The sequence below is a fragment of the Aptenodytes patagonicus genome, chromosome 2, assembly GCF_965638725.1.
Source record: "Aptenodytes patagonicus chromosome 2, bAptPat1.pri.cur, whole genome shotgun sequence".
NCBI lineage: Eukaryota > Metazoa > Chordata > Aves > Sphenisciformes > Spheniscidae > Aptenodytes > Aptenodytes patagonicus.
The window spans coordinates 120,274,265-120,298,165 of NC_134950.1; the positions used below are offsets into that span (position 1 = coordinate 120,274,265).

General features: G+C 34.9%; 1 protein-coding gene across 50 annotated transcripts in view; it reads left to right on the forward strand.

The window, feature by feature from the left end:
- CLASP2 (cytoplasmic linker associated protein 2) overlaps nucleotides 1–23,901 on the forward strand; it is a 148,387-nt gene that overhangs the window by 94,280 nt on the left and 30,206 nt on the right. For 10 of the 50 annotated variants that reach the window (XM_076330917.1, XM_076330948.1, XM_076330947.1 and 7 more), the window contains 11 exons: nucleotides 58–113; nucleotides 1,287–1,457; nucleotides 4,755–4,778; nucleotides 7,613–7,630; nucleotides 9,580–9,681; nucleotides 9,816–9,842; nucleotides 12,861–12,887; nucleotides 14,846–15,016; nucleotides 15,971–16,078; nucleotides 20,261–20,323; nucleotides 21,001–21,107. In XM_076330917.1, coding sequence (XP_076187032.1) covers nucleotides 58–113; nucleotides 1,287–1,457; nucleotides 4,755–4,778; nucleotides 7,613–7,630; nucleotides 9,580–9,681; nucleotides 9,816–9,842; nucleotides 12,861–12,887; nucleotides 14,846–15,016; nucleotides 15,971–16,078; nucleotides 20,261–20,323; nucleotides 21,001–21,107 — 874 coding nt within the window. The remainder of the gene's footprint in view (nucleotides 1–57; nucleotides 114–1,286; nucleotides 1,458–4,754; nucleotides 4,779–7,612; nucleotides 7,631–9,579; nucleotides 9,682–9,815; nucleotides 9,843–12,860; nucleotides 12,888–14,845; nucleotides 15,017–15,970; nucleotides 16,079–20,260; nucleotides 20,324–21,000; nucleotides 21,108–23,901) is intronic. The other 40 variants (XM_076330931.1, XM_076330926.1, XM_076330932.1 and 37 more) reach the window with 14 other exon arrangements.

Genomic DNA, 23,901 nt, shown 5'->3' on the forward strand with positions numbered 1-23,901 from the left:
TCTGATACATGAGACTGACTTACTGGTTTTACTGACCTATTTTTTTTTTTTTTCCAGTCGGCCTCTATCTTCTAAATGGTCTGCAGCCAGCCCAGCAAGTCTTGCAGGCAGAGGTAAGGTGGTTGCTATATAGTGCAGTAATTGTTCTTTATGTTCTTTGAATTAAAAGTTTTAAATGCAGCTTAAAATCTTACTGTCTTAAGCATTTACCCTGTTTCCAAGTTGAACAATGGTATGTGTCACTACAAACTGCACCTGGAGCTAAGATTGCCTCATACTTACTTCACGTTTTATATATTTTCAGTTGTTGCAAGTATAAGACAGAATTTCCTATGTATTGGTACTATTAATTGATCATCTGTCTTGGAGTTTTGTCATGGAACAGTCGCTCTCAAAGAAGCAAAACATTATTCTATGGTCTATTCATGATTATTAGGCTTATGGCAATTGGAAATGAAAGACTCATACCTTTCATCTATTCCCATGTAGCTGCTGCTCTTTGTAAAAAACAAAACCCAAAACCACAGTTTTGTAATTCAAAGAGTTTAATTTTGTCTTGAGTTTTCAGAATTTAGTATCTTTGTTCTCTTTTCACATAATGTGTTTGTAACTGTTGTGGAGTAAATCGTTGAACTCCTTTTTACAAATGGTCAGTAATTGAGAGTGCTTGTTTTCTGGATACTAAAACTGTTAAGGGGGAGTCAAGTTTTGAAAACATAAACCAATGGTTAAAATTAACTGAAGCGAATAGTTAATATTCAGTAAATGATAGGAGGTGAATATAAAAATACTTTATGGAAAATTAGACCCTAAAGCAAATGGAGGTATGCATTCAGCTTGCGTGTGGCTTTATCTCAGCTGAGGTGTGGGAATATTATCTTCCCTCAGTATCACAAGGGATGCTGTGAACTTCCTTGTATGTTTGTGAATGTTTGTGAAGCGTTCAATAATGTAATAAATTACGTAAATGTTCAGAATTATGTAATTTGTACTAGGGTGGGAGCACATCATTTGTATTAAATAATGGTAAAATTTCATGCTGAATGAAGATAAATACCACTGTAAAATAAACTGTTCTTTGTCTGAATTTCATGGCAACACCAGATCTAGTTTGCTTCTTAACCTCAGTAATACTTTGTTTAATACTAACTTGACTTACACTATTTTACATAGTTTTCTGTACTTTTTGCAGGTATGCTGCAGTAGTAGAAAATGTTAACGTTTCAAATATAATTAATTTTATTCATTACCAACTAATTTCCTAATTTTTTTTTTCTTTTTGCTAGTTTCAGGCAGCAGCAAGAGTGTTCCAAGCCCAGGAACTCTGCAAAGGTCTCGCAGTGACATTGATGTTAATGCTGCCGCAGGTGCAAAGGCCCGCCACGCTGCTGGACAGACAGCTGGAGCTGGGCGCTTGTCAGCAGCTGGTCTACCTCCAGGATCTTACGCTTCGCTAGGTAAGGGAAACATCTTTACAATACTGCAAAATATTTTTTGAGGTTTTTGATCAAAAAGTTACAGGAAAATACTTCTACATTTGAAAAATTGTCGTCATTTTTAGTAGTATTGGAGTATTGCAAAAGACCAAGTGTTCTGAAGTAAGTTACCAACTTTGCTAGATGTTTTATTTTTCTTGTGCTGGAAGAACGCCGATGCAAAGAATGTATCTGTACTATGCTCTTTAAATGTGTTAATCTGGAATTAAGTATTGAAAGGAGCGGTACCTTCACCTAACAGCAGATGGTCTTCATGGCTTTTTTTGTTTCTAGAAGTAATAGGGAAATGAGTGTTAGGACTCTTGATTTTCCATTTTACTCAGCTCTTTAGCTGACTATTTTACAGCAATGCTGAAGAGACATCCTGGCAGTAAGTGGTGGCTTCTTCATGTAACACAGAAGTGTTTTACACAAAAATATACACATAGTTCCATCAACATGCTTAGGAAGAAATCTATGAAATCTATGTTGTATATTATTATCTAGGTGACAGTCTCCCTTGATAGGAATAATAGAAAGTGCTACAAATTATAAGAGTGCAGAAAAGTATTTGATAGTGGTAGTGGTGGTAGATACTAGAACCTCCGCTAAGTGCAGAGGGTAAAGGAATATGGGCATGTTTTTGTTCTTTTTAGGTTATCCATACTGCAGGGGTAGCAATGGGGGAAGGTGAGGTTCAGTGTTCACAAAACTGTTAAGTTTTTTCTTCTCTGCTTATGTGCCAGCTAGATCACCAAGGGGGCATGTCCTAATGTCAGTATTGCCAAAGATGATCACAAGGGAGGCAGAGAAACTACATAGTTCTTCAGATTTACCTTGTGTTTGGGGAGATGTTAGGATACACTTAGGCTATGGTTTTCAAAGTTTTTGGTTGTGTTTTTTTAAATTAAAATTTAAGTTAAAAACTATTTTAAATGAATTGATTCTTTTGTCATCAGGGCGTACTTGAAATGGTTTGGACACCATTGATTTTAGGATTAAGTTTATGAGCGTGAGCAATGCTGACTAAAAGGAATACTTGCTACTTCAAATAGTAATTTTGGATGTGGGCTCCCTCTAGTGCCCACAGGAGGGGAATCGGAGAACCTGCTGGTTAGCAGGTGGATACCAAAGTTTGGCTGCTCAGTTTGCTGGGTGGAGGAGATGTGCTTGTGGTTATCAATTGAGGAATTCTCAGTTCCTCCTAACTTAATGCCCAAGAGCCTGAAATAGGTGGGGTGATTATTCTTCAGGATCAGAGTATTGCCTGGTCTGTTTTGGTGTGCAACAGGACATATTCTGAATCTCAGACAAAGCTGGAGTTCAGCTGTTGTGAGTAGAAGTGACACAGAGCATGGTGGTAGAAGGAAAAAAATGTCAACCAGAAATCAGAGAAAGAAATCTCTCTCTGTTAATCTGTCGTCTTCATGCTGCTGAAATGAAGGGACTACTTTGGTCTTAAGAGTTTCACAGAAAATTAGCTTGTTTGGAGTACTGGTTTGCTTTCAGAAGGTTTTAAGCAATATGTGATTCATGCCCAGAATTTTGTGAGCAAGGGTTGAGAAGGGCACAGAGGTTTTCAGGGAAGTAAATAGTGGCAGTTTTATGCAGGAAAATAACAGAAATAAAGAAGTAGCTTATTCTCTTTGTAGTTTATAAATTTGGTGAGTGGGGGAGAGGAATAAATAGGCAGTAAGTCCAGGTCATATTCTTTTGAAGGATTTGAGTAGCTGGAAAGCTTTGCCTTGCTAGCAGATGCAACCACATGTGGAGAAGAATACAATGGTGGCTTGAAATGGCAAAATAATGTGATATTAGCAATGTGTAGTAAAGTGAAGTTCTATTACAGATGGTATAAGGGCAGTGATAGTCAAGGAAACCAAGATTTGTTTACAGTCACACAAAAGCAGTACTGCTTGATTGATCTTAGCTCATTCTCCTAACAGTTTCTTAATAGTGGTAGGGTAATTTAAATGACACATACCTGTCCCCTCTTACCTATGTAGAGAGTGTGACTGTTGTGTGTTTGGCTATTGATTAACCATGGTATCCACCTCAAAATACTGTTTGCTCTTAGTTTTCAAAAGGTAACCTTAAAATGAATGGAGTGTGAATTCAAGCAAGTGCCATATTTCAGAAAACAGGCTAATTTGTAAACTTCTCCCCTCTGTTCATTTTAAAGGGGGTGTTAATACTAAATCCAAATATGGCAACTTAAATGACAGAATTGTCAAGATAATGCTGACCATGGTACCAAAATGCCTAGAAAATGTCATTGTATTTCCATAATGCTTTCCACATCTTCTCAGGTGTTGCAGTCAATACCAAAATAAATAACATTGTCTCCTCTGGAGCTTGAATTTATTTTCATTTTCACCCTTACTTACAGAGAAACATCCACCTTTTGCTTAAACAGCTGCCAAATTTAGAGCCTCAGAGGACCACAAGTTCATGAGCATATTAATCTGTAATTGTCTCCACCTGTCTCTTCCCTTTTTATTATTAATAGAACTCTTGCTTGCTTATTTATGCTTGTTCAGTTTTTTTTTTTAAAGACTGTTCTAGAAGCATGAGGACATTCTCTACTTTAGTTATTCTAAATGTTGACTGTCTTTGACATCCTTAAGTATTAATGTCCTTTTTGAGGAGACCTGAGCTGTAATTATGTATGGCTCACGCTAAATACTTTAATTTTGATTGTTACTGTCAGAATATGTATGCATTACCTTTCAGCTGAACTGGTAAATCTTCAGTGCTTTTAAACCAGAGTGGAACTTTCTCCCATATGTCCTCTGTCTTTATTGTGATGTCTTTTTCCCTCCTGTCCCTTACCCCAGGTGGGGCTTCATGCTCAGTAGCAAATTTGGTAAGAAATAGAGGAGATGTGGTTCAGTAATGATACAGATATGTACTGATGCTTCAGTAACTGTTGACAGCAAGCATGTAACAGTTTATAAATATTAACAGTTTATAACTGTTATAAATAGTTTATAACAGTTTATAAATATTTTACTGTAAGGGTTTGCTCAAATCTGGGTAATATGGAGAGATTCAACATCCCTTTGCAGGGTACTTGAACCCTGTTCTGTAATTTTGTACATTGGACTGAGAGAAACCAACTTTACTTAAGGTAGCTTATACATGCATGAATTAGATAAACATGTCTGCTGTATTTAATATTAATGTATTTTCCTTAATTAATGTTTTATGACTGCTGTGAACACCTTTATTCTAACACACTAAGTTTTCCATGTTTCTTTGCCTGCTTTTTCAACAAAGAGGATACTTCTGACAAGATGGATGGTAAGAAATTGTTTAGTCTGTCCTCTAATTCTATTAAATATTTAATAAAGTGTCTTTTATGTAAAATTACTGATGTTTAGTATATTTGTCTGTTCATTAACAAAATACTATGCTGTCTTCATTAACCCCTATGTAATCTTGATGTCTTAATATATGTGTTGTTATTGCTGTATTTGTCAATGTTTTTGATTATTGGTCTGTATCAGCAACAGAAACTTTATCAGAAATTGGATGTTACTCCTGTTTTTTTAAAAAAGCTCTATTAATTACAGAGCAATTCTGTAATCAGTACATACTTTTTTTTAACTAGCTCTAGTTCCATTGTGTTTCATAGTTTTACCTATAAAGTCAATTTTTTTGACTTCTTGGCAGAACAGCAATGGGATGACAGAAGATGCTTGACCACATTATTAAGGATTTAAAAAAAAAACCCAAAACAAAACTCAAATCTTCTCTTTCAAAAGTACTTGTATCAAAATCTAGTCTAGCTGCATAACTTTAAGTGCCTCTAAATACTGTAATACAATGTAATTCTACTACGGAATAGTTTAAGAAGACCTACCTGGTAAAATAGCTTACCAAGTATTACAGCTAAGTTTTAGTGCTTACTTTTTCTTAATTCACTGTATTAAATGCATGGAGGGAGTTGTCATATTTTTATCCTAACTGCAAAGCAGCTGAGAATCAGGCTTCTCATAGCAGTTGTCTGTTTCAGGTGTGTGTAAGTAATGCTTCCCATATAAGAAAGTGACAGAGTCCCAGCTTGATGCCTGATAATTCTAGTTCTAATTTATTGCTGGGGAACACTTAACAAGTCAGTTACGTTTGCTGCTTACTTAATAATTCTTGTCACATGTGTTTATTAACAGTACACGTTTTGAAGAATGAGTAGTTTACTGGAAGCAAAGCAGGCGATATTTTTTGTAGAAGTGAAAACAGTAGAAAGGTAGATCTCTAAAACCCAGAATCATGAATCATTTTAAAGCACAGATAATCAGCTTCATGAGAGAGACTTTTTGGAAGAATTTGAGCCATTTTTGAGTATTGCAAATGGCAAGCCTACTTTAATAAAATGAGGCGTGTTTGTACAGGATAGTAGTGTCTGTCTCGCTTATTTCCATATCAGATTTTCTATGTTGCATATAATAGGATTTATTTATAACTATGTGTGCTAAACACTTAATCTTGAGCTTTTGCACTTTGTCACCAGCAATAAAGGTTCTTAGGGCCGTGTGTACAGGCTTTTTCATTTGTTCAGACCAGTAGTCACAACTAATGGTGTCCCACACATCTGTTTAAAAATAGTAGAGGAAGTGCTACACAATTTATCAGAATAACGGGGGGATATCTAGAGGATGTCTGTAGGGATGATGTGCGAGACAGAACAAACACAGCTCAGTTCTCCAGCTGTAGTTGTATGATACAGCTGCTCTGATCTAACCGCCACCAGGAGGAACTAAGCATTTTTCCTTTTCCCACTAATCTTGGCCACATGTTTTTACCAATTCTTTCACTAGCATCTTGTAACACTCCATTACCAATCACTGTAGGTGAACAAACTCCAGAAAACTGATTTCATAAAACAAAAGTGAATAGTATTCTGTTAATTAGCTTTTGGAGCTGACAGTGAGCCTTTAGCCATCCAAACCAGGTGGTAGCGCAAGGGTGGAGAGGAAGGAGAAGCAGAACCACCCCTTTTAGGAGCAGCTAGCTGTTAGTCTGTCTTAGGTGCTGCATAGAACCTGCCTTCCATGATCCAGCTCTGGAAGAATGTTGGATTTTGGGGCGTAGTTTAGGGTTTGGATTTTTTATACAGACTGGCAAATTTGATCTGGAAAACTTTGAGGCACTCCTGCATACATATCATAAGTGATTTTTGTGAAGAAGCATTGAAATTTACACTGAATGAATTTTTTAGAGGGAGTTTTTAAAAATAGTGCCTTGCAGATAGTATAACAGGAGAAAGCCATAGCCAGATTTGCTGAGAAAGTTAAGTTCAGGCTAGCCAAAGACACTAACAGATGTTTTAATCATTGTAGTTCTCTTACAAGGCAGAAGTGGCAGAGTGGGGGGAAAAAAAATGGAAATACCCTTTTATTTTTTTGAAGGAATTTAACATTTTTATCACTAGTAATATATATTTTATTCCATAATCAGATTTGTTTCAAAGGAACTTAGAGAGAGGAAGGACTGCTGTTTAGATAGCTTCCCATCAATTCCTGGGTAGTGATGTCAGTAAAAAGATTTGTCCAACTCATTTTGTCATAATCCAGCCTTGTTAAGCTTAGCGTACTTGTTCAAGTGTGATCTGTTTTTTTCAAGCTCATATTACTTCCACTTCTCTGAGCAAAACTTGATCCTTGTGCATGTAGATCTTCAGAGTAATCATAGATTAAATTCAGAGAAATCCTCCTTGCTGGCAGTTCCTATCAAATTATCACTGTCCAGTGTGGGAAACACTGTCCTTGTGTTTTTCTCTAAGATAATTTATAATAGTATGTTTTATATTTTCAGAAGAGCTTGCACTAAAGTATTTTTAATGTCTGTTTTGATCTGTACATGTCATTTTGTTGACTTATGGATTTTTTTTCTATTGTTTTTTTTTGTGGTTTTGTAAAAAGTTTGGAAGGCAGTGCTATATATTGTAAATCACTAACAGTATAGTGTGGATGTTTCTTGATAATTTTGCTTCAGTTCAATAATGGAGTTGCAACACAAGCTTTAGACCTCTTGACTTGATAAAATTTGTCAAGATTCATAAGATTAATCTCAACAAGGAATTGGAGAGAGAGTATTGATTGGAATATCATGTATTTTATTATTTTTCTGTTTAGGAACAGCTTCTGAAGATGGTAAGAAAATATTTTGTTAGAATAGCTAATATTTTCAGCTTCATATTTTCATTGATACAAATTAAGCTTTAAAAGTAGAATGTGGTCTTTCTGGGGCTTTGTGGAGGTTCACAACTCCAGATAGCTTATGCATCTAATACTTGGTTGTCACATAGTACTTTTAAAATTCTTTTGCTTTTATTTTAATTCTCAAGTTCTCATCTGCAGTAGAAGTGTCATTGCTTAACATTTTTAGTGTGAAAATATAGGAGCTTTATAATTTTGCATTTGTTTTTTAAAACGAATCTTGTCACAGAATATTTCATCAAATGTGTTCATGCTCTGGGAAGCAGGTGCTACTATTACTCATCTCTGAGACTTGGGAATTCATTTTCAATACACTGTTAACGTTTAAACCTATCGTTAGCGAATGGATGTAGAGACTCCAAGTGACTTAACAGTTCATTTGCCTCACAAATACAAACTGTTTTTTTACTTTGATAAAATTGAACCAGGTTCCAAGGTAATTTAATGTAGTATTGAAATAGTGGCACTCTGTATTCCTAAGTTTTTGGGCCAAATTCTGAATGCAGTTACATGCCTTGCAGTCTCACAGCACTCAGTGGGAAAACATTGCCATTGCACGGGGATAACTAGTAGCATTTGGACTAGTTAATCTAACCGTTCTTGCTAGTGTATTGTTTTCTAATAGTTTAGTGAATAACCTCCTTTATCCTGATTCTCTTCTTATAGACTCTCATCTATGGCTATTCCCTCTACTTGGATGAATAATATTAACTTGGTTGGTCTCCAAATTCTGCTGTGGAAAGCCTAAAGAGGCTAGAACTAAATAACAGTCTGTGTATCTAATTCTTCTGGGTCAAATATTGACTCTACATGTCTAGAAGATATTTTAATTATGCTGTTTTTAAAAGTGGATTACTTGTTGAGCTAGATCCACCCTGTACAAGCTTTTTGGGTTTTGTTCTTGCAACTTATAAGAACTATGGTTAGCATGGTTTTGGTTTTTGTTTCATTTTTCTGTTGAGAGGTTGGCTTTGGAAATGTAGTACACAACTCTACTATTTTCTTTTATGAATAATCTTTCAGTAACCTGTAATTCATCCAACTGGGGTCTTCCTTTCTTTTGTAATTTCATTGTATACTCTGGATGTTATGAGGAACATGGCTAATAATGAAGAAAGGTTTAACCCAAAACCAAGACAGTTTGGCATTCTAGAGAGAAGCGAATCTATTGTTTTAGTTGTAGATACTCAGTTTAATGTCTCTTCCTCAGGTCTTCTGTCTGTTGAGGAGAGGAGTATTTCCTTGTATCATGTGGTCACTGAGAAATACTTAATTGTACTTAGTCTTTGCAAAATGCCGTAAAAGGCTTGGGAAATCCTGTAGAAGTCTATATGACTGTGGCCAGGAAAACAGTAGAATCTTCAGTAATAGGAAAGCTAGTATTGAGATTTCTAAAAAGAGGAGTGAAGTTAGGAAGAAACCTCAGAACCCTATTCAAAAAATAGTCCACACAATTTTTGTAGTTTTACGACAGCAAAAGTAGAATTACAACCACAAGGAATCATGAGAAGACTGTACCTGATACAGCAACATTAGCGTATGCATTGCCTGTTATATTTAATAAACTTCCCTTTTTAAAATATAATCAACCTATTTGTGTAGGAAGCAAGAACTAGATAGCTAGTTCAGGGTATTTAAATTATGTGTAAATTGTTTACTGAAACATGTAGCATCAGAGAAGAAGTATTTTGATTCCTCAACTATTAAGTCCTTCAAGGTGTTCAAATTTCTACTAATTATCCCAAGTGAATTTTCACCAATTGAGTTATGTTATGCTGCTTTTTTATCACAGAAACTTAAGAAAATATATTAGTAAATGCTACTGATGCTTTGCTTTCTACATTACTGTGAAAAACTGATTTAATGCCATTATTCTTTTATAGGTCGTGTACGAACAAAGCTTTCAACGCCTTCTGTTGGTATTGGAAATTCTAAAACAGATTCCAGAGGACGGAGTAGAACTAAAGTGGTGTCACAGTCTCAGCGTATGTATTTTCTATCTGTCAGTTATACCTGATAAAGAGGCCAAATGCTTAAGCATATATTCATTGACCAATGGCTACAGTCAAAGTTAATTTTTAAAAAAAGCTACATACTGAGTTGTTGTTCTGTGCCTTAGGTTCATCATCGCCAGACAAAAATGAAGGTATTTTTTTCAGTGTTTTGGGTCAGTGGTATTTGCATGCTTTTCTAATTCATGTTGTTTTCTCTGGACAAAATACTAGGTTAGTTCTTAGTTCGCCAATTAAATTAGACAATGTAACAGGAAATGAAATCTACCCCTAAATTCTGTATTCAATTATAACTTCTCAAGATTCTTTTCCCCCCCTTTCTGACCTCTCCAACACGAAACACCAGTAAACTTCTGTCAGTTACATATGACACATGGATGAGTAATACAGAAGAATGGGTACGCTGAATGGTGTCCTCAGTGTTACCTGCAAAACCTAATTTTTCGTTTTTCAAAAAGTCCTATTTTTCAGCCAGAAATACCTATTTTCATTTCAAGTTAGGTACTAGTCTAACTCTTGGATATATACTCCTTTTTTTGTATTACAGCTGTTATCTTTACTGAACTCTTCTTTGGAGTAAAAATACTAAACCCCACCTTTATAATCAGTTACTTAGCTTATATTGAATCAAAGGGTTAAAACAAGCAATTTACTGTATGTCAGCTAATCCACAGTAATTTTCTATGTATATTTAGAAACCAAAGCAAATGCAAAATTTCCCATCTAGCTGAGCACTCTGACATTAATTAAAAAGACTTGATTACCTCACATTCTTTGGCACTGGCTGACCTACAGCAATTTGTTCACACATCTGATGTCTCCAACAGACATCTTCTGACTAAGCTCTGTAGTGTTTTCAGAGTCTCATCTTTGTCTAATTAAGTGAAATGCAATGAAATTAATGAAAGGAAGGCAAATTAACAATAAAATTAAAATAAACTAACCAGTCCTATAGTTGTCAGGTCTAATGTTATAAACCCAGTAAACTATACAGGTTTTGAATTTTCCACTACAATTATTTTGCTATCAGTAACCATATGCACTTTCTTTTAATAAAAACCCTTAATTCTGTGTTTAATGGTAGAAACATTTATCTTCATAGCAATGACTGCATTTATCATAAATAGAATTACTTTAGAGGTTAAAAAAGCAGGTAAAAGATTTTTTTGGCTTTTTTACCTGTTAGAATACTTCCCGTTCAGTTTTGCATTACTTCATTTTCCAACAAATACAGTTGGATCAAACCTGATCCAATGCTTGTAGGTTTTGTGAAATAAAACTTTCAAAAAATCTGAACAGCTAAATTTAAAATAATAAAATCCAATAACAGAAGTTCTCTTAAGTCATTTTTTGCTTTGACAGTGCTCTAATCCCACAAGTGTTTGTGGGATGAGAGCTTGAAAATAAAGTCTAGTTATTGGCTGTGACAAAGGTTGTGCAAAACTTGTTTTACGTTTTCAGTGTTAAGATGACTACACTACATCATAAGCAAAGAATATTTGGATTAATAATTTAAGGGGGAGGGGAGGTAACAGTCCCATCAAATCACTTTTTCCCTTTATGAAAAGCTGTAAGCAGTATCTGTAACACTCTTTTTGTTAGTATTAGGAAAGTTCTGAAATAAGCTTTTTGAGAATACCTTTGTACTTTGAATAGATTTGGTAAATTCTTAAAAAGTTAAGGGGTTTGATAAGCTGTTTGGGGGAGGGATTAAATTTAGGTAGCAATGTAAGACTTGTGATTATCATTGTCATATAATAGTAATTAAACTGTATATTCAGGGAAACAAACAAGCTTTTTCAGTTTCTTTTTACTAATAGTGACAGTTTTTTCCAAGAGAATTCATTTTTGCACAGTATTAATATCTAAAGAGATAATTTGAATTGATACTGAAATAACTAGATTTGTCTACATGTGATGATGTGTGAAAATTGAATGCATCTTTACAGCCTTTTACTACTACTTCTGTTCAGAACTGATGGCTTCAGATAGCTCATTATAACCTGTCAGTGGGGGAGAACAAGAATTCTGAGATGTTTCAAGGAAGATAAACAGGGCAAATACAATGGTGAAGGAGAATTGTCAGGCACTGTATGCCAGTGATTTGGGTGATGCTTCTTTATGTGACTGAAAATTTTCACAGCGTTCTGGGGAGCAAGATGCTTGATGTTTCCGTACAGGGGATTGTTTTAGTTCCCCAGCTTATAGTGGGAAAATAGCTTCATAATAGATTTAAGCTTTTATTTTTTAAAAACCACTGTAACACAGATGCTTTTGTAAATTTAGGGTTACAACTGTTTAGCACTTTTGTTCAAAGTTCATTTTATGAAAGACTTGCAAAATTGAATGCTTTTACAAAAAATACTTTTTTAGGGTTTTAGAAGCCCTTTACTATTCCTCTTCTGTTTTTAAATTGTAACATAAAAGAAATGCATATACAATCTATAGCTCATTATTTTATTCTTATTTATGGAAAAAAATTGTTCCATTTTTTCCTTTCCCTTCCTGTTTGGTTGTCAGGTAATTCAGCAAGGCGTGCTAAAATTACATTACAATATTCATTCAGAGAAAAACAATTAAATTTCTGAATGGAAACAAATTCTTACTTTTATACTTCAGATTAATTTGAAAGAGGAAAACCTGAAATTCTATGCAAGTCTTTTCAGTTGTGCCATTGTGAGTTTTTTTTTTTTGTCATCCACTGCACCTGCAGCTCAGTTCCTTTACTGTCTGTCTCAAAAAAAAAAAAAAAAATGTTTTGGCCTTGTGTGTAATTTTTGTTCAGCTGTTGAACTTCTTGAACCTTTTTGGCAATGTAATATTCTTTTAAAGTAATATGACAGTTTCATGTTTAATTGAAATTTAATTCTTCAGTATTATCCAGTTGTTGATTAGAAAACTGAAGAATTGTAATTTGCTTGTGCAGCTTTGCTTCATCTGCTTTGTACATATAGCATCTGAGTTTAGTTCTTCAACTGTGGAAGCTACTTAAAAGCACTGCTTTAGCATAACCCCCTTGTGGCTTTTTTTCCTGTGTGAAATGACTAAAGCTTTCTTATTTCCATTTGCCATCCATTTTTTAATCTGCTCTGCTCCCTCCCTCTTCATGGAATATAAACCCCTACCCTAATCCTGCCTTTACACTTGTTCAGGATCACAGTCTGCTAACCCCATTGGTGGTAAGAGTCTACAGAATTTGTGTATACGTCATTGTTTGATCACCTGTTTGACATATCTCATTTAAGGACCCTATTCAGCAGAAATTCTGGCTTGCTTTTTTCCATATGCTGCACTTACCTAATTGGATGTAATCCTTATTTAGAAGGCAGTGGAGATGGGTGGTTTTTGTCATTTTGGAATACTGTTTTAGTAATCCTTCTTTCATCATTCAGTTCGCTTAGATCTACTACTGGTGGTAGTACTGACAACAGTATGTCAATGCTGTTATTAGCATAATATTTTCAGGATATTAAGCTTCATTTGGTTTATTTGCGCTATAGTGGTACACTTTGCAGGTCAGACAATAGAAAGATAAATAAAGTACTAGAATGAGAGGTTGCATTTCTTCTGTATATTCTGAGAAGACTAAGTTTTTGAGGTTTCTGACCTATTTAGGAAAATCTTCTAAAAGTGTCCGGCACAGTGAAAACTTTTACAATATTTTCATTGTTTTAAAGAGAGAAAATATTGGAGGCTAGGAAGAAGGCATAGTAATATCAGGTCTAAGTTGAAATGCCCTGATATGAAGAAACTGTCAAACCCTTAATTTTTGCAGACCACAGCAATTTTATAGATTTGCCTATTCTTTTTTCGCTATAGAAGTTATGCTTGTTTTTTCCAGGCTGTGTAATATTTGATTTATCATTTCTGCTGAATAGTTCCATAGTTTGGAAAAGGGATTTTGCTAAATAATCATTTCAAGTTTGAATTCAAACAATGAATCTGAAAGTATATGCATGGTACATTGTTTTAGTTTTTTCCCTTCCACCCAGCATATGTTTTATTTTGTTTGTGATTTTGTTTCTTTTCCTATATGACCAAGCTTTAATCAACTTGTATCTTTTTTAAATGTGCCTCATAAGTAACTCATTAAACTCACTTGAGATGTTGCATGTTAAGTCTATAGATCTGATAGCGTAGCTGTGGTCATACGGTTACCTGATTATTTTTAAAAGATTAGTGAAAGGTTCATATCTGTATGTAATTAACCTTTGGTTAAAATTATGTTTTGCTTTTTATTTGGTCAGACTTCTTGAATTCTGCAGCTGGAAACAATATATTTATATCAACTGGTGGTATAAATTGGTTATAACTAGAGAAGAATGGATTCTGTGTTAGGGCTTAGAACTTAAATTTTCTGTAACTGAAATATCAAAATTGGGGATCAGTGACCAGTTTCTGGTAGTGGGTACAGTGTGTTGAAACGAACAGTTATAGCACTTTGTAATCTACAGTTTTGATTACTAAAAATAAAGGACGCTTAAGTCTTGATCAATTTTTTAGCTTATTTAAAGCTAATTGAAAATTTTCTTCAAATTTGTGGGGTAGCCTCCACAGAAATGAACATGTATATTTTAATTGACTTCAGTGAGATTTTTATTTAACTTCTCAGGGAGTAGTGCTTCAAGACCCCATGCTTTTAAAAGCAAGGGAGAAGAGTTTAAATGTTAGGAAAATTATGTTTTATTATATCATTGGTTGCATTGGAAGAGCTGGGATAATTATGAAATCACTAGTTTAAACTTGCTCCCTTTAGCTTTCTAGCAGTTCTTTTTTCTTTTTTTAATAGAAAATGTGATTAGTGAGACCATGTAGCTTAAAAAATGAACACACCAATGTTCATGTTAGGGATGTTGGAACTCTTGATGAAGACTAGAAATATTATTTATGGTTTCTTGAGCATATCTAGTGCTAAATACCATGCCAAGTGCTTCCTTGCACTGTAAGTTTACCTACCTTGTATGTAGTGCTATAAGAACTTGGACCAGGTTTTCTATTTCACATTGTTACCTTGTAAGTTTTTCCAGACCATTTCAATCTACCACCACTGTCCTACTAACTTTAAGCATTTTTTTCTTTTTAACTGTGGTTGTTTATCTTCTATGCTGTTGCTTATATTTATTCATCTTGCCTTCAGCTGGCAGTAGATCTGGGTCTCCTGGAAGAGTTTTGACAACAACCACACTTTCCACTATGAACACAGGAGTTCAGAGAGTGTTAGTGAATCCTGCAGCTGCACAAAAACGAAGCAAAATCCCACGAAGTCAGGGATGCAGTAGAGAAGCTAGTCCTTCTAGATTGTCAGTAGGTAAGAACCACTGAATAACTTTTGGTTTCTTTATAGCCCTTCTTACTTTAAGTGCTGGATATCTACAGCTTGCATTTATTTATAGGTCGACGATAAAATTAGAATATGTATTGATAAAAATCTAAAATGTGCCTGTTTTCTGAGACTAGTCTTTGATATACAAGAGGGTTTTAAATTTAAGCTGAAACTTTAATTTTTTGCTGTCAGAATGCAGTAGTTGTTCTTTTCCTCACCTCCCTTTCTTCCTTCTCTTTCACTTTCCTTCACTACTTATCCCCACCCCCAAAATACCCACATCCATTGAATGAAAGTGTGATACCATTTTGAAAAGATTTCCTTCATTACTTTTCTGTGTCTTCTGCGTATGTGTGCGTGCATATGTATACTTCTATGGTACAAAAATGAATGTCATACTTATTAAACCTCACGGTATAACCTGATTACACTTTGTTAAAAACAATATTATTGAAAAATATCAGTTGATTTTAATGGCATTGCTGCTGTTCTTTTTGTATTTTGATTTTTACCTTAGCTGTATTAACTTTATATTTTCCTTCTTTGGAAAGCTGTGGGTTTTTTCATTTGCGTTACTGTTGATTAACTTGATCTTGAGCACAAATTCTGAATCAATACTCTGTTCATATTTTTTGTTGCTTGTTTCCTCTCCGTCCTTTTCAAGAGGTTTTTCAGCTATTCTGTAAAGAGTTGGTAAATCGACATTTTTAGCTGTGCGAAGAAATAATTTCATTGAACTGGCTACACTTAGTATAATCCAGCACAATCAAGAAAGTGTGTGGAAACAGTTATGACTTATAATACGACCTAATTGTCAGTGTCTTTTCTTAGAAGTACGTCTTTGATCTTACTGCAAAACAGAATTGCATTAAAACTGCAACTTTTCTTATGTCTTCTCCCTTCTGTGCTGCTGTTTGTCTGTACCCTGAATCATACTAGCACGAGGCAGCCGCATTCCTCGGCCTAGTGTGAGTCAGGGGTGCAGTCGGGAGGCCAGCCGTGAAAGTAGCAGGGACACAAGCCCTGTCCGCTCTTTTCCACCCCTTGGTAAGTACTCAGAGCCCCTTGTTGTGCATGGCTGTCTTTGCCCTTCATTATTTGCACCTAACGAATCCGTGCCTCCTTCATTCAGCTTGTAGCTGGCCACCATTGTTTTCCCTTCCTTTGGCTCACTCACCACTTACTTCGATGGAGAATTGACCAATGTGTGAATGGGTTGCACACTTGAAAAATAAACGTTTTACCTAGTGTTAGTCTTATCTTAAATACCAAGTCTGGAAAGGTGGGTGATACGCAGCACCTAGCGACTTTTTTTGAAAGGGCAATTCTGCTTTTGGAAAGTTTTTTGAAATTACGTGTTTCTCTTTTTATTACAGCACTCATTGCTTGGGTGCAGTTAGATAATCCATCTCTCACTGACCAGCTAGAGCAAAGAATAAAGTGTGGCTGCCATCCTGCCTTTCGCTGCATCAACAGCTAGGGTCTGCTAGTATTCAAAATTGCTCCCTAGTCAATGAATCATTTTGGTGTATAAGAAGAAAATATGCTTCATTTTATGTCTCCTTAGCTATACTGTCATTGCTGTATTACGTGAAAAAACAATAAAAAATTTAACTTTTTGCTATTAAAGCAAGTAAATATGATGGTGCAGATAAGGGACCAGTCCACTGAAGCAGAGCTGTATTCTGAGGCTGCTTTCCATTTTCTAAAAATGAACAGGGCAAGTAGCAAAGTCCTTGTCCAAGTAGATGAACCAAAGTACAGTTCTGAAGTTTACTTTTAATCTGTGTAGAACAAGTGATAAGTAATTAAAGTAGCAGCTGTTGTTACATAGGGAAGAGAGGAATTGAAAACTTTTACCAGTCACACATGCATAGCCGTGTTCAGTCCCTGCTATAAGCAAAAGTTTTGTTTTCACTTAGTTTTTAAGCTTATTGACCTGACACTTAAAAGATTTTGCAAGTTTGTCAAGCTGTTGTCTGTTTCTGAAATGTCAATAAGGCATAGGAACATTAGCTTATAATTATTTTAACATGTTGTTGGTTAAGGATTGGGGAAGGTTCTCATCTCCGTGTTATCCTTGTCAAGGTTACTATGAAGTTGGTAGTAAATTTTGATAAAAGTCTTTTTACATCTTGGGGTTTTTTTGATTGTTTGGTAATACAAAACTGTCTCTGTAAGATTGTATCTGAAACTGATCTCTTTGGTGTTATCTTTGTCTGAGTTAGTCTTCAGTATGTATCCCTCCTCTTTTTTTTTGTTCAAGCGTAGCTTACAGTTAAGGACTTAGTAATACGAGCTGTTAAACATAGTCTGAAAATAGTAAATCTCTGGTTTCTATTTCAAATTGAAGCACCCGACTGCACTCGTAATTAGCATTGGAAGTCTATTGTGGTCTGTTAAGGCAGTATGCTTCCTGTCAGCCTTGATTTTATTGGAAAAGTACAGATTAATTGAATGAAAGCTGTTGTTCAGTAACTAATGCTAATTTGCCCAGATGCTATTTTAATTGGGAAATTAAATTAAAAGCAGACATTATGCAGGATCCATTAGTAAACTTGTATCTTTTACTAAAACGCAGCTGGCAGACTGTGTCATAGTACACACATATCTTCTTTTCTTTTAAAAACGAGGGTATTTTCCAGATATTTTTGTGCTGCTTTTGCTACCTTACAGCTTGACTTCAGTTGCGTGCGTGAGATCTGATTTACGTTTTCTATTTGGTCAAATGCTTGTTATCTTAAGAAATCTGTATTAAACTAATACCATAAGATGGGTCATTGGGATGGATGCTACTTGAGGTTTTATTTTTATTGATAGAGTTTAATTTTTCTATTCAGATATCAAAACAAGTACCTAGACAGATACAATAGGTTGAATTGTCTGATAGTACAGAGAATGCAAAGTAGCGTGTATAGGAATCCAGTGTTGTTTAAAAAAAAAAAAAAAGCAGCTATACATGGAATAAATGAGGATTCCTAGGATTCTTTCTAGTATGACTTCTTATTTGAATGATTTTGAATGTCATTCTGTGTTTTGTTGGACCAGTTTTGTCTTATGGGATGCTATTAACTTCTATAAAAAATATTAAATTTAATGTTTTTCAGGGGTACAAGTGGAAGATGAAATAAGGCACATTCAGCTCTGTGTTTGTAGCTAGAGACAGTTTTACATGGGGTTGGAGGGGGGAATGTAATTTGTGTTGTCTGATTCTCAGCACAGAAATTTTTGCTTACAAATGCTAAGCCCTTTGGGGCATAAAATGACCAAAATGCTACGTAATTGCTTCTCTGTATACATTGGTATGAAGTGTCTATGTAATCTCACATCTCAGTATAACATTATAAACTGGGGGATAACAGCCACTCTGAGAAGCAAGTGATTTGTAGTTTATATGGAGGTGCCTATTCTTCTGTTACATATAGTTAATATTAAATATCAGATTAGCATAATTTCCATATTGTAGCTAAGAGTCCCTGTAAAATCTTATTTTGATTCATCTTTCAAAAAATGAAACAGCAAATACTTGCACTATTTCTGCAATTTGAGGGGGTACAAAGAATATTCTTGAAAATGTGCTTTAGAATGAGGTATGTTTGATCCAATATAGTGCTTCCTTTCACTGTCCAGCATATTTCAAAAGTATATGGGGGCAGGATCATCTTGAATTATATGCTTAAAGTTTGAATTTTTAATTGTACCTTTAATTTTCAGGGCTTGTTGATGGAAAGCAATAGAAAGGTTAATCCTGTTATTGCTTGTATTTAAAGCTCCATCAGCCTTGATCCCTGTGCTTTTGACATCCTCTGTCCTGTCTCCTTTTCCATGCTGAGACTTACTTTCTAAAGAACCAAGAATTCCACAAAGCATGATTTGCAAAATAAAATTCCCTAGCTAAACAGCTTCATGCAGGTTTAGTTTGAAATAAAATACATTGCTGTGCCTTATGTAAGGAGTAGAGAACTTCAGGTGGAAAAAACACAATGTTGTTTCGGGGACCTTTACAGGACTTATTTTGGAGTTCACTCAGGTTAAGAGGTGTGCTTCCCCAAATGTGATTTGGTCCGTGTCAGGGTTACTTGATTCAAGTCAGACTCTTAAATTGTCTATGTTTATCCGAGTAAAGGATGATTCATTTGATTCCTGGTTTCTATTGATACTACTTTATGTACCCAAAAGGTGTAAATATTTGTATTTACAGTTATTTATTAAATCATAAGATTATATCTGGGGTTTATGTCACTGTGGGTGGACATTTGAATTCAAGTTAAAATTGTCAAAACCAGTTTCATTTATGTGGCTGTAAAATTCTAACTTGAGTGAACTGAAGAAAGAAGTTGAATTGTTTAAAAACACATTGAATTTAAAATTACTTGGTTTAAGAAAGAAAATATTAGCAATGGTGACTTAACGTCTTTAGAATCTCTAAAAGACCAGTTTTATACAAGTGCAAGAAGGAGGAGGGTACTCAGTTTTATTCAAAAGTTCTTAAGGATCTTTGATTTCCACTTTCCATAACTTTAAAGAATCTTAATGATCTATAGTAACTAACATAAATGTTTCAATTTCACATTTTAATTATTTAAAGAAAACGATACAAATGTGAACTATTAATTGCATTAAACTATTTTAAACTTTTAATTAAAATCGAATAATTTTAACTTTCATCTACATAGTGATGAGTTTTAACTGAGGTTGACTTATCAGCACATAGGCAAGAACTCAAGTTTATACAAATTGTCAGCTGCTAACACAGTAAGTTCGTGCAGGAGTCACTTTTTGCAGATAATGTTTGGTATGTGAGCTCTGGCTTTGACTTGAGCGTGTAGAATTGAGTTAACTCTACAATGGAAGACCAGTATCAGTGGAACTTTTTAGATATTTCTGAGGATTCTCTGTGTGTGTGTGTGTGTGCGCACGTGTGCGCGCATGTGTGTCTGTGCATTTTTTTCTTCTTTGAACTTAAACATACTTGCTTTGAACCTGCTCTTGTTCTTTTAAATCAAAAAATTGTGCATGAAATGTCCAGTGTACATAAACCTATATAATTCTATACAATCATATTCTGTACAATCAAAGAATTTCTCTGAAGCTTTTTCCTTCTGTGTGATACTCAGTTTCTTGTGCTAAAGCTGAATCTTTTTGATAAATATTCTTGTTCATCTAAGCAACTATTGCAGCACTGATTCCATGGTAATAGATAGGGTTTATATGATCCTGTTATTGCAGCTTCCAGACATCACTCCAGATCCACTGGTGCCCTCTACGCTCCTGATGTTTATGGGGCTACAGGTGAAGGATGAGTACACTTTGCTGTCATCTGTGCAGTCATCCTGGATTTTTTTTTTTTGCCACCCACTTGGTTATTCTCATAGTTCAGTTTTAAAAAGCATTATTTATATTAATTTGAGTTTTGTGGTTTTAATAATCCAGATAGATGTGTTTACGTTGCTAGATTTCGTCTCCACCCCCACCCTCCAATTTTAATCCTTTTCTTCCTTAACAACTGTAATTTTATTTTTACTTGCAGAAGAACTTTAGTTTTCCATTTTTCAGTATTTGTAGAGCATTCTTTATGCATGTAGTTTTCTAATCAGCACTTTCAATAGCCTTTCTATTGTATTTGCTTTCTTTATAAATGAAAACAAAAACCCAAAATGAAGAAGACATTAATTAAAAAAAAAAAAGGTTCTTTCAGTTAAAACCACTATTTTGTGGGTTTTTTTCCCTGTGATATTGGAATAGGATGTTTGTACATGATTGTTTTTTTAACTTCATTTCTTACTTTTTGCTGCACCACTAAAGACTTTGGAATGAAATGAACCAGTATTTTAGCCACTACATAATTTATTAGAAATGTTAAGCAAAGGCTTTTCTTCTGCTTGGGTTTTTTTGAGTGAGTGTGGTATTAATGTCCCACATTGCTATTCTGACTGAATTCTTTATATTCATTTTTGTTGTTGTAACAGGTACCGGCTTTGGAATTAGTCAGTCAAGTAGATTGTCATCATCAGTTAGTGCTATGCGAGTTCTGAACACGGGTTCTGACGTGGAAGAGGCAGTAGCAGATGCTTTGGTAAGAATCTCGCACTTACCTTGTGTAGGTTAGAGACTCTTAAAATGTTTGGTACCTCTTCATTAAAGTATGCAAAAGAACTTGTCATTCATAATTTTATTGGCTTCTAGCTGGGGAAAAAAGAGAAACTGAATTGCTAGAGCTGCAAAGTATTGGAATTTTTGTTCCCTACGGAAGTCTTAAACTTTTGAGAAATGTACATTTTTCCATGGCAGAAAGGAAATAGTCTTGGACTGTTCTGTTGGAGTGGCCCAAGGAGCCACTTGAGCAGGTAGCACTAACCAGCGGTTTCCCCACAACAGCCGGACAACTTCTGGATAGGTTGAAGGCTTGTCAGAGCTGGGAATGATGACAGCTAAAACACTCTGCTTATCATAAGCCTGGGTTCCATTTAAAGTTCTCTCTGACAACATGAGATTGATGCTGAAGAGATGACCTAATGGCTTGGCAGGCAGCATTTCATAAGTTTAGTTTTTGTTTTCTTTTGTTTTCAACACGTTACTCCGAATTTAAAACTGGTTATACCATTCTCTTTCTTAACCTTTACTGTTCTTTAAAAGGGTGGGTTTGGCTCCTCTACCTACCTGCCCCGGTTAGCCAAACTGAACTCATCCTGTGTTTTGCTATTCTGACATTTACATCACCAAGCTGAAATCTTCAATTAATTTAAAATACTGATGCTATGAGTCAGATACATTTTTATCAGGTATTGTGTACTATTTGCATATCATTAAATATTTGTAAGTACCTGTTATCTAGTTATCAGAATGCTTTAAGGAATTTGCTATGACTCTGTTTTAACAAAAAGATTATTTGGAACCTTACTAAAAAACTACAAACTAGACTCTAAAAAATTCAATTCTAGCTAGATATGACTGGATAGAGAGAAACAAAATTTCAAAGGAAAAGAATCTGAAGAACTCTGTCATGTTCTTAGTCTGGCAATTTATTGATTTCTTGGTTAATACTGTCTTCTTGGCACATTAGTTTAAAATTCATGTGCCTTCACTGGTATAGCGATCAGGATATCTTGAAATCTTGCCTAAGAGGTCATAGTGAGATAGAGTGCTTTTTCCCCTTCCTGATATTGTAAACTTGTAAAAAGTTTTCAGTGTTGATGGGGGAATGCTAGTTGGTAAACTGGAAGTCAGTCTGGATTTTGGAATAGGGAACAAAAAAAAGAAAAACAGTCCGTTGAACGTGAAAAGTTTCTGGCTATAATTTGAAAGCCTGTGCTATAGATTCGTCCACGCTGGTGTTACATGAAGAATATCTTTAGTACTTTTAGCAGCTTCATAGTGTATTCAAATTTAGCTGGGCAAAGTATGTAGTAAAAATATAAATTGAGGAGAAACTCATGCTTCCAGTGACTGCTCTTGAGGCTTGAATGTGTCCTGCTTTGTTGAAGTAATAAAGTTTGTTCATGGAAACTGGTTAGTATTACCTGAATCCAAAATAGCATGTTGCTTCTAGAAATGTTAGAGGAAAATTAGTTTGTATATTTTAGCTAGAATCTGTCATTACAAAGAAGCATCAAGAACAGCAACACTTTATTATTGTAGTATTTGCATGCCTGGTGGTTGCTTGCCATGCTCTAAATGTACAGATTGTCCTGTACAAATGGCTCCATTTAGATGGAAATCTGGTTATGAACAGCCTTCTTGTTTTATCATAGACTGAAGCCCCCCCCCCGCCACCCAGAACAGTGTTTTTAAAAGGTAGAATGTAGAGTCCTGAGAAATGTAATAGAAAAGCTAAAAATACTCTGGATTGTATTACTGGGTTTATGGTATGAAAAATACTTGGCCAGTTATAATACTGCTCAAGCCAAAGGGGTATGTGTCTTCTGGCTAAGATCTGGTTTGAATATAAGACACATGAAATGCAGCAATATGATGATCTTTACATATTTTTATACCTTTTACTTTAGCACAGTCCTTGGCATTTCAGATTCTATTTCTTTAATTTTTTTTTTTTTACTTATGGTGACCCTTTTAAAAAATGCTCATGTCTTTGTGATGTTTCCCTTCCTTCATTCTCTTACATGTATATGTATGCTTGTTCTGTTGACAATAAGCTTGTTTGTTACATGATGTATTGACTAGTTTGTATTGCAATATCCTTTAAGTTATTCTGCAGTCAAAAATGACAACCCTGTGCAAATGGCAATGGTAATTAAGGGGAAATCAGTCACTTATGCTACTGCTTCTTTGAGTATGTAATGAAATCAAATTTTTTAAATAGCTTCAACACCAAAATTTAAATGGCAGAGTTATTTTGCAGAGGTGTGTGCTTTTCCTTTTAGGATAAATAGCATTTTTTTTCCTCTGGCCTTTGGCACGTTGTGTTTTGTTTTGTTGGCTTGTTTTTGTTTTTAGGGGATTTGGGATTTTGCATTATGTAATTAATTTTTTTGTAGGACATTGCTGTAGTAATTGTTGCAATGATAAAATTTAGATATTGAAATGAAGTTAGAGATGAAGAAGTTGATGGGAAAATAAAATGTAAATGAAGGTTTCATACTTAGATAGCAATTGACTGCATGTGTTAAGTCTTCATGCTCAAATATCACTGCATAAGATACAAAGATTTTGACAGAGAAGTCTTTGTGACCAACCAGCAGATGATACGTAGTATTTCCCTGGAAATGGAAGCTTAGCAAACTACTTCTTGGCAGTGCATGATACGCTGCTCAGATACAGAGAGCTAAGAACAAAATTTACAGTATTTTTTCCAGTGGCAGGTAGTTTAGTAGTCATAATGCTGCTATGCCTTACCTTCCTGTTCTCAATTT